An 11,124-nucleotide genomic window follows, 5' to 3' on the forward strand; every position below is an offset into this window, starting at 1 on the left:
ATGGGTCCTAGGGAATCTAATTGGGGTCCTTTGGCTTTGTAGGCAAACACATTAACCACTAAGCCATCTCTTCAGCCCAATATATCCAGTTTTAGATACATATTTCAGTTACTAAGGTCACTTGGAAGAGGACATATAATCTAGGTTTTTGTTTTTTTTTAAGGATAAGGCTAATTGAAGAAGATCATCAAAATATTATTATTAAAAAAAATAAAATATAATATAATTAATTAATTAAAAAACATTATTATTTGCTTTAATAACTTTGATAAAACTACAGAGACTTCTGTATCAAAGATATTTAAAGCTTGGCTCTGCAGTAAAACTTTAAATTGTACAGTGGAATTTTCTGAATTAAATGTTAGTAATTATAGTAATTCTCATATACCTAAACTTTTAATTGTGATAATCAGTGTATGCACAATGAGAATGTCTTTCTCCTCTTTCCCCCCTTTCCTCTTTATTCATTGATGATTAGTTTATTCATGTGGGAGACTTCTCTAGTCTGTCTAATACTGATAAGCAGTGCTGGGCACAGTGGGGTGTTTCTGCAGTGTGTGCTCCACTCTCGGGAGGCTGATGCAGGAGGATCGCAAGTTTGAGAATCACAAGTTTGAGGCCAAACTAGGCTACATAGTGAGATGCTGTCTGGGGCCAAGATTTTTTTTTTTGGGGGGGGGGCATGGTAGCGACTGATTGAAAGGATGCAGTAGATAACCATAGCTATTCCTGCAGGCATTGTTTTTTTAATATGAGAAAACTACTCTGCCAGTTGTATTACTGTAATGTCACAATACCTGGGTTATTTGCTGTTTACAGGTGATTTCCAGCTTGTCCCATGCCATAGGCAAGCAAAAGGAAAGGATAGAGTTGATGAAAACATTCTTCCACTGGCGCATTAGCCACGTCAGATTAAGACAGGACGTAAGTATGAAATAGACAAGGTGGCTGTGGGATGATGGACTTCTGAACTGGAAAGGGTTTAGGGTTAGTCATTAGAATTTTGTGTCAAAGTCAAGAAAAGATTTCTTTTCTGATAAATCAATATGAATTTTATGATACAATGTTCCTCTTATGTAAAAGGAATTAGATTTTTGATGCGGTTTGGAAAGAATGCCTCTCAGACTTTGTAGACATGTGTACATTGTGATATGTCAGCTGCTCCATAGAGGTTTATATTAGGATTGTATTTAACCTACAAATGCCCTGCTAATGAGACCTGCTTAACAGATCTGACTTCAGATGTGCTCATTTGGGGGAAAAAAATGTATCCTCTTAATAAATATATCATATGCTTACTGTATTGTTTTTACAGTAAGCATGTGATATATTTATTAAGATGAAATTAACTAGCTTATGCCTATAGTTCCAGTTATTAAGGAGGTTAAGACAGAAGGATCACTTGAACACAGAAATTTGTGGCCAGCCTGGGCAATAACAATAATAGCAGCAGCAAATAAAATATCTGAGTACAGGGCTGGAGAAATGGCTTAGCGTTTAAGGCATTTGCCTACAAAGCCAAAGGAGCCAGGTTTGATTCCTCAGGACCCACATAAGCCAGATGCACAAGGGGCACAGGCATCTGTAGTTCATTTGCAATGGCTAGAGGCCCTGGCGCGCCCATTCTCCCTCCCTCCTTCCCCCCCTTCTCTGTCACTTTTATCTCTCTCTCTCTCTCTCTCTCTGCTTACAAATAAATCAATAAAATTTAAAAGAAATAACGGAATATCTGAGTACAACCTCTTCATTAAAAGACAATACTGTATTTACAAATCATAAAGTGATTCTAATGTTTTTTGAATGAGAATTAAAGCCATGCCTTTAATTTTAATTTTAGCTTTTTAAACATTTATATCTGAATATTGTTTCCCTTGAGCAAGAGCAAAGGAGAATATTAATAGTAAACTAATAAAGAATAATAAATAAATTGAGGCAGGCCAGGCATGGTGGTGCACACATGTAATGCTAGCAGAAGTCTAAAAGCAGGAGGATTATCAGTCAAAGTGTAGCCTAGGTTACACGGCAAAAATTTGTCTTTAAAAAAAAGGGGGGGTTGCTAGGTAGATGGCTTAGTGGTCAAGGTGTTTGAATACAAAGGAAAGGACCCAGTTTTGATTCCCCAGGACCTATGTAAGCAGATGCACAAGGGGGTCACATGTATCTAGAGTTTGTTTGCCATGGCTGGAGGCCCTGGTACGCCCATTCTCTCTTTCTCTCTCTCACTCAAATAAATTAATAAAAATAAAATAATTCTTTTAAAAAGCTGGGCATGGTGGCACACTCCTTTAATCCCAGCACTGGGGAGGCATAGGTAGGAGGATTGCCGTAAATTCAAGGCCAGCCTGAGACTACAGAGTGAATTCCAGGTCAGCCTGGGCTAGAGTGAGATCACTCTACCTGGAAAAACCAAAACACTATTTTGTGTCAAATGATGAGAGGTGAGAGTATGTTTATACCATAAAAGATGGGTATAAGCCAGGTGTGATGTCGCATGCTTCTTATCCCAGCACTCAAGAGGCAGAAGTAGGAGGATCACCATGAGTTCGAGGCCACCCTGAGACTCCATAGTAAATGCAAGGTCGGCCTGGACTAGAGTGAAACACTACCTAAAAAAAAAAAAAAAAAAAAAAAAGAATTTCAGCTGGGCATAGTGGCCCTTGCCTTTAATCCCAGCACTACTCAGGAGGAAGATCACTGAGTTCAAGGCCAGCCTGGGCTAGAGTGTGGCCCTGCCTAGAGTGAAGAAAAAAGATACATATATGTTGATGGAGGGTTCTGTGAATTCAGTTCCCAAGAGATTATTATTTAAGGAAAAGATTCTTTCTCATGTAATAGAGCTCTTTCCTTAAGACTACTTTTAGATATTGAGAAGATCTCTCAATCAATAAAATGCTTGCCATGCAAGCCTAAGGACCTGAGTTTAGTCGCCAGAACCCACACTAACAAAAGTTGTGTCCAAGCTTGTGGTATCTTCAGCAATAGGGTGTTACCTTTTAAGTGCTTTGACAGAAGAAGCCTGCCTTGTTTTTGGAGGAGGGGATATAATAGGATAAAAATATTATTTTTATTTATTTATTTATTTAATTGACAAAGAGGGAGAGAGAGTGAGAGAATGGGCACGCCAGGGCCTCCAGCCACTGCAAACGAACTCCAGATGCACGCATCCCCTGGTTCATCTGGCTAATGTGGGTCCTGGGAATTGAACCTGCATCCTTTGGCCTTGCAGGCAAACACCATAACTGCTAAGCCATTTTTTTTAATTGTTGCCTATGCACACTTGTAATCCCAGTCCTGGGTACGTAGAGACAGGTGGATCCTTGGCAACCTCTAGGCCAGTGAGAGACCATAAGGGAGGTGAACTGTGAGGAATGACATCCAAAGTTGTCCTTTGGCCTCTAATGGTACAACATGCGTCTGTACACACACAAATGTACTCCTGCACACACAAGACTACTTTTTAGTCTTTTCCAGTTTTATTCAAATAGATCAAGTACACAGTAGTCACATGAGACAAGCTATCTACAATGGTATACCATAACTTAAAAATTATTTCTCAAGGGGCACTTAATGAGACTATTCCATCACTTTTTGAATAGTTTTCACATGTAAGCAAATTGAAATTTTGAAGTCATTTCAAAGAACTCATCGATAAAAGGAAAATAGTGCATGTTGTCTATTTGGACCAATTTGCCATTACAGAGGGTAGCAAAGTGTAAGGTAATCATTTATGATGGTGACCACCATTAAGGGAAAGAGTGCCATGAAGCCACAGCCAGCACCTGATGACCTCCAGCCACTCTGTCACTCCTTTTAGCTAAAAAGTCAAGCACGTTCAAAGCTAAGAGGGCCACTCTTCTGTTTCCTTTGGCTTAAATTGTTGACTTTCCGCTCACTTGATTGCTATGTTAAGCCATGACATGAGGCTGAGAGCCCAGGCCAGGGAACTCGGCAAGTCTGGCCTGTCCTTCCACCTGTGTGACCCAGGAAGACAAGCTTATCTTTAAACCAGTCTTCCTGTGTGCAGGTTGACAGTATGTGACACGATATTAAATGGTAACTAGTGTACACTTCCTGCTGTGTTGGGTTTGTTATTGTCACTACATTCTCATTCCAAGCTTGGGGTCGCTTCCTTTAGATATATGAAGGCAGACTGGCTGAGCAGTACTTCCAAAGAGCGCTGCTGAAGAAAGTGTGGAGGGGCTGGCGCTCCGTGGTGCAGAGGCGATGGAAAGAGGTGGTAGAACGGGCGTGTCAAGCGAGAGCCGAAGAAGTATGCATCCGGATTTCCAATGATTATGAAGCAAAAATGGCTATGGTAAATGGCTTTAAATTCTCCACATTCTTTTACTATAGTAGAAAAACAGAAATGAGCAGACTGACTTTTAGGCTACTTTCTGAGCCTTTTTTAGCCAAGAATAAAAATAGAAACAAAAATGTTTTCATTCATTAAACTGTTCTTATAAGGTTGTTATAAAAACAAATGTATATAAATTGAAATTATTTTTCTTTGACCGTTAATAATAAAATTTATATTTTTGTCCATGGAAAATTATCTATAATCCAGATAGAAAAAAATTCTGAAGAATACAGCAGGACTCTAGAAATCAAATGTTAGAAGAAAAGATACCATTTTTATAATACTAAAAACTAAGTTGTATAAACTGACATGTAAAGGATGTGCTTCCTTCAAGTTTGTTCCATGGGAACTGGAAAATAGGTTATAACTAAATTCACCCTGTACTTTAAACTCTGAAGAAACATTGTTTTTAAGAATTCTGTTAATATTATAGGCATTTAGTTAATTTTCCCCCAAAAGGTATACAGGTCATCGATGGCTCATAGAAATGAATTTTGTTTAATATTCCACATAAAGGTGATTTTTAAAGAATATTTTTATTTGTCTATATACAAGTGCAGTGAGAGAGAGGTGAGTGTACACTATGGCCTCATGCCACTGAAGGTAGACTCCAGACACATGCGCCACTTGTCCATCTGGCTTTATATAGGTACTGGGGGGTCAAACCTGCGCCAACAGGATTTGCAAGGAAACGCCTTTAACTGCCGAGCCATCTCCCCAGATCCCACATAAAAGCTTTGTAGTAAAAAGTGGAACTTTTGGGGACTGGGGATGTAGCTCAGATGGTAGAAGAGTAGCAGGCAGAAAGCTCTGGATTCAGTCCCCAGCTTCTCATAAATCGGGCGGTGCACACCTCCGAGGTAGACACACAAAGATCATTGGTTCAAGGTCATAATGAATTTGAGGCCAGCCTGAGCCGTATGTATGATACCTGGTCACAAAAAAAAAAAAAGTCTTTTTTTCAAGCTGGTCATGATGGCACTTAGGAGGTGGAGCAGAAGATGCGTAGTCAAGGCTATGCTAGGTGGCATTCAAGACATTCAAGGCAAGCCTGGAATACATGAAACTCTAAATAAACTCATTTTGTAAGGAAGTGTCTTTAACTACTGAGTCATTTCTTTAGCCCCTCGCTTTTGTATTTATGTAGTAAAAACACAGTCTTCAATGGGACTAGCACAAAATCTACTTCTTTGAACCTTAATTTTATGGTTAACAGTTAAATGGTTTGTTGATGAAGACTATAGAAGTCGAGTATAGCTTTTCAAATAAATTGAGTTACTTAGCAGAAGTGGTATATGGCAGGCTGTTTTGAGTATTTCCTAAGATTGAAAACCTGTAATGCCAGCAGTTTAAAGGTGAGGCAGGAGATCAGGACTCCAGGGTCATCCTCAGATACATAGCCCGTTAGAGGCCAGCACTAACTGCTGAGCCATCTCCCCAGACTCCACATAAAAGCTTAACATAAGTAAAACATGGTACATTTTTTGAAGATTTTACTTATTAATTTAAGAGAGAATGAGGCAAAGAGGGAATGGGACTGTCAGAGCCTCTACACTAAGACTTAAAAAGGGAGGGAGGGAGGGGAAGAGAAAGAATAACCCCCAGTATGTCTATTCCGTGTTCCTCAAGTATTTCTCTTTTCTTTTTTTTTTTTTTTTTTTAATTTAGTTATCTGAAGCTTTAGAAAATGCCAAAGCAGAGATTCAAAGGTTGCACCAAGAGAAAGAACACTTTGAGGATTCCATGAAGAAAGCCTTCATGAGAGGGGTGTGTGCATTAAATCTCGAAGCCATGACGATATTTCAGAACAAAAACGATGCAGGTTAGTAATTCATGGAAGTGTCTCCCAAGTTTCACAAAAGAATTTGAGGGGCTGAAGTGATAGTTTAGCAGTTAAGGCATTTGCCTGCAAAGCCAAAGGACCTCACTTCAATTCCCCAGGACTCACGTAAGCCAGATGCACAGGGAGTGCATGTGTCTCGAGTTCGTTTTCAGTGGCTGGAGGCCCTGGCAACTGTTTCATGGTGTCATACCCAGCTTTAAAGTTTCCCATGTAAATTAGTTCATACATGGTTTTTTATGGTATCTTGGAGCTGATCAATTAAGTTGTCAATTCTTAAGGGTTTAAGCTTAGTGTCAAAGATACATACATATGTAGAGAGAGAAATGTATTCACACACACTCGCGCGCGCACACACACACCAGATACATGTACCACTTGTACACCTGGCTTTATGTAGGTACTGGGAAATCAACCCTGGGTGAGCAAGCTTTGTAAGGAAATAGCTTTAACTGCTGAGCCATCTCCCCAGACCCCACAGAAAAGCTTTATATAAGTAAAAAAAATCATATGTTTTTAAAAGATTTTATTTATTAATTTAAGAGAGAGAGAGGAGAGAGGAGGGCATGTCAGGGCCTCTAGCTACTGCAAACAAACTCCATACACATGTACCACCCTGTACTTCTGGCTTACATGGGGTCTGGGGAATCAAACCTGTGTCCTGAGGCTTCATAGGCAAGTAACTTAGCTGCTAAGCCATCTCTCCAGCCAAAAACTGGTACATTTTTTTAGACCTGCTTGTATATATGTATACATACATATACACAAAAATGCATATGTGTGTGAGTGTAAGCACACATGTGCCACTGTGTATATATGAAGGTCAGAGGACACCTTCGTATGTCGACTCTCAGCTTCTGTCTTGTTTTGAGGCAAGATCTCTTAGTGGCTGCTGCAAATACTAAGCTAGCTGGTCTAGAAATTTCCTGACAGGTCTCCCTATCCCTGCCCCTTTGCTCACTTTTGGCATGCTACAGCATCTGGCTTTATGTAGGACCTGAACTCAGGTCCTCAGACAAATGTAACTTGGTAGCCCAGTCTGACCTCATACTCCTGTCCTGAGTGCTGAGATTTTAGGTGTTTACCACTATGTCCACCCAAATTGATGCTTTTCTTTTTGTGTTTTATTTTCCAAATTGATGCTTTTTAATTTATAACATCATTTTGAGGTTTTCTGAAAAACATATTTAATGGCTATAAATATAAAATTTGTTTCTTTTTTGCCTAAGTTGCCAAATTCATTAGACAATTTTGTTGCTTAAATATTTCTGACCTAGTCATGTTTTTCTAATTTTTTTTTAAATACATGTTTATTTATTTGACAGAGAAAGGGGGAGAGTAAGTGAGAGAATGGGCACGCCAGGGCCTCCAGCCACTGCAAACAAACTCCAGGTGCTTGCGCCCCCTTGTGCATCTGGCTAACATGGGTCCTTTGGCTTTGCAGGCAAACGCCTTAACTGCTAAGCCATCCCTCCAGCCCTGTTTGTTTTTTTTTTTTTTAGGTTTTTTTTTTTTTTTTTTTTTTTGATTTTCGAGGTAGGGTCTCACTGTAGCCCAGGCTGACCTGGAATTCACTATGTAGTCTCAGGGTGGTCTGGAACTCACGGCGATCCTCCTACCTCTGCCTCCCAAGTGCTGGGACTAAAGGCGTGCGCCACCACGTCCGGCCTTGTTTGTTTTTTTTAAATATGAAACGCTTCATGAATTTGCATGTCATCCTTGCACAGGAGCCGTGAAAGTCTCTTTATTGTTTAGTGTATGTGCTGCAGAAGTGAGCACTGGTTTTCTAATTTTAAAAACTGTCTTCCAACATAAAAGAGGTCTTAAAACCCATTTCCTCAACAGATAGAAATGTAAGCTTACCAGGACGAGGAAGTGGCTCAGTGCTGGAGCACTTGCCTGACTGCCATCCGCCCGGCCCTGAATTCTGTCCCAGCCCACTACCAGCAACAAAGAAAAAAGTAAAGTCTGACAGACAAGCAGAAAGAAAGAGTTTAAAAAAAAAAAAGAAAGTCTCTTTGATGCCTTGGTGGATATTATAAACTAGACAGCCTGTGTTTAGATCCACACAGGCATGTAAAGCTGGGTGCGTTTAATACAGCTCCTGCATGCCTACACACAGAGACATGGGAGGCAGTGGGCCAGCTACCTTGGCATATCCAGCAGCAAATAAGAGACCCTGCCTATAAACAAAGTGGAAGGCAAGGACCAACACTGAGGGTTGTCCTCCCACATCCCTGGGCTCACGCATACACACGTGCACACAGTCCCATGTATTGCCCGGGGTCTGTGTCTGGTAGTTTGTTTGCGTGGTTCACAGAAGCACATGGCCAGACCCCTTTGCCACCAATTCGCAGTAGGGTGGGGCCACTTTTCCTCCGTGAGCCCCAGATTTCTTCTCCAAACAAAGCAGGAAGCAGACCTTCCTCACCTACTTCCGAGGGGCTGGCCAGTTGAAAGCACTTTAGAAGACAAAGCACAGTTGCCTTAATGCAAGTACACGACCATTCTCCAGTAACCCTCATTAAATCTTCAAGCGTCTGAAGGACTCTGGCTTGTCATGTCTTTACAGCATCAACAAACGTTTCTTCAAATCATGCCTGTTACTGGGTGGTGAGTGAGTTCTGGCAAATCTTTCTATCAGAATCAGTCATGGTATCTGGCCCCTATGCAATTAGAAATGTAGGATTATAGAATCTGAAAGATAGTTAATATTGCCAATACCCATATAATTACTTCAGTGGTCATTTCTGGTTTTTTGAGGCCAGGCTGACCTCATGGAGATCCTCTGACCTGTGCTTTTAGAGTGCCAGGACTAAAGACATATACTCTATTTCAGAATAAATGCTTAAAATAAACTCCACACCTTCGTTGGTAGAATACCTTATTTGAATTCAGGTTATTAGCAAGTTGTATGTACTGAATCAACTAATTTGTCTACCTTGAAAAGATACTGAGTTGCATAAATGCTAGCTTCTCTTTTTTTGGGTGGGGGGGTCAAGGTAGGTTCTCACTCTAGCCCAGGCTGACCTGGAATTTACTATGTAGTCTCAGGGTGGCTTCAAACTCAATGATTCTCTTACTTCTGCTTCCCGAGTGCTGGGATTAAAGGCGGGTGCCACCATGCCTGGCAAATGCTAACTTCTTATTAGGACTTCTTACATTCACTTACAATAAACCTGTTTTATTTTTTATTTTTAAATATTTTTGTTTATTTTTATTTATTTATTTGAGAGCAATGGAGAGAGAATGGGCTCGCCAGGGCCTCCAGCTACTTCAAACAAACTCCAGAGGCATATGCTCCCTTGTGCATCTGGCTTACGTGGGTCCTGAAGAATCAAGTCTCAAACCGGGGTCTTTAGACTTCACAGGCAAGCACTTAACCACTAAGCCATCTCTCCAGCCCTTTGTCTTTCAATTTTTTTTGTTTATTTTTTATTTATTTGAGAGCGACAGACAGAAAGAGGCAGATAGAGAATGAGTCAACTTAAAATTTTTGAGTTTAAAATTGTGTTTTATCATGTTAATAAATTCGCCTTCATAAAATAAAAAACACAAGCTGGAGAAATGGCTTAGCGGTTGAGGCACTTGCATACAAAGCCTAAGGACCCAGGTTCACTTCTCCAGATCTCACGTAAGCCAGATGCAGAAGGTGGCGTATGCATCTGGAATTCATTTGCAGTGGCTAGAGGTCCTTGGTGTGCCCATTTTCTCTCTCTCCGTCCCTCCCTCTCTCTCTCTGTCTCTTTCTGTCCTTCTAATAAGTACATTAAAAATTACAGAGCTGTGAGAAATAAAAAGTTTTTAAATATGAATGTCCCCTACACAAATGCCTGTAACAAGATTTGGAGAGGGAAACGTTTATCTGAAAATTATACTGCTTTTCCTCTCTGAAAGTCTTCTGTAACCAGTGTGGAGCTCCGCCGTGTGGAGTGGCCTGCCGCGTTGTCGTGGCAGTGAGGGGCAGATACAACGGGGGTAGCAGAACGGGACTAGCAGTCCCGTCAGGGAGCAAGCACAGGCAAAAGTTCGGTGGAACCGAATGCTTTGTGATCAGTTTTGTGGTAACCTAGTAACAACTGTTTAGTTCAGTTGTTTGTTGTTGTTTGTTTTGTTTTTTTGAGGTAGGATCTCACTCTAGCCCAAACTCACCTGGAGTTCTCTGTGTAGTCTCAGGCTGGCCTCAAACTCCCAGCAGTTCTCTTACCCCTGCCTCTCACATGCTGGGATGAAAGGCCTGCGCCACCACACCCAGCCAGGGTTTTGACTCATACGAAAGAAAATTATTTCTGGCCTCTTTTTCTTCCATTAGAACTACTGTGTTGTTTTGTTTGTTAGTTTGATTGCTTTGTTTTGTTTTGGGTTTTGTTTGTTTATTTTTTGAGACAGTGTTTCACTGTAGCCATGCTGGCCTGGAACTCAGCACCCCTCTGCCTCCTGACTACTATAATTACACTTGTGTGTTCTGGTTCTGAAAAATGGTTTTTATGACACACCTTTTTTTAAAATTGATGTGTTTATTTTTATTTATTTATTTGAGAGTGACAGAGAGAAGGGGGGGGGAGAGAGTGAGAGAGTGGGCGTGCCAGGGCCTCCAGACACTGCAGACGAACTCCAGCCGCGTGCGCCCCCTTGTGCATCTGGCTAGCGTGGGTCCTGGGGAATCAAGCCTCGAACTGGGGTCCTTAGGCTTCCCAGGCAAGTGCTTAACCACTAAGCCATCTCTCTAGCCCGTGACACACCTTTTAATAATGCAGTATTCCTGATGCACTGCTCTTATTTGAGCCAAACTGACATTTTGTTTTTTCAGTTTGCCCTGGTCCTCTGCAGTGTGCGGTTGGCAGTGACGCCTGCGCTGTACACTAGTCACACGGCTCCTGACGGAGGGAGGGGCCCAGGCAAGTGCGCTGCTGCCGCGCCGCGCCCC

At 41.2% G+C, this 11,124-nt stretch overlaps 1 protein-coding gene and 1 pseudogene across 2 annotated transcripts in view; one reads left to right on the top strand and one right to left on the bottom strand.

Annotated features, from left to right (window-relative positions):
• Poc5 (POC5 centriolar protein) overlaps window positions 1-11,124 on the top strand; it is a 47,000-nt gene that overhangs the window by 22,193 nt on the left and 13,683 nt on the right. For both annotated transcript variants that reach the window (XM_045133830.1, XM_045133831.1), the window contains 3 exons: window positions 820-924; window positions 4,136-4,315; window positions 6,026-6,179. In XM_045133830.1, the coding sequence (XP_044989765.1) occupies window positions 820-924; window positions 4,136-4,315; window positions 6,026-6,179 (439 nt within the window). The remainder of the gene's footprint in view (window positions 1-819; window positions 925-4,135; window positions 4,316-6,025; window positions 6,180-11,124) is intronic.
• On the bottom strand, window positions 7,880-7,976 carry LOC123454933 (annotated as a pseudogene).

The sequence above is a fragment of the Jaculus jaculus genome, chromosome 14 (assembly GCF_020740685.1).
Source record: "Jaculus jaculus isolate mJacJac1 chromosome 14, mJacJac1.mat.Y.cur, whole genome shotgun sequence".
Lineage (NCBI taxonomy): Eukaryota > Metazoa > Chordata > Mammalia > Rodentia > Dipodidae > Jaculus > Jaculus jaculus.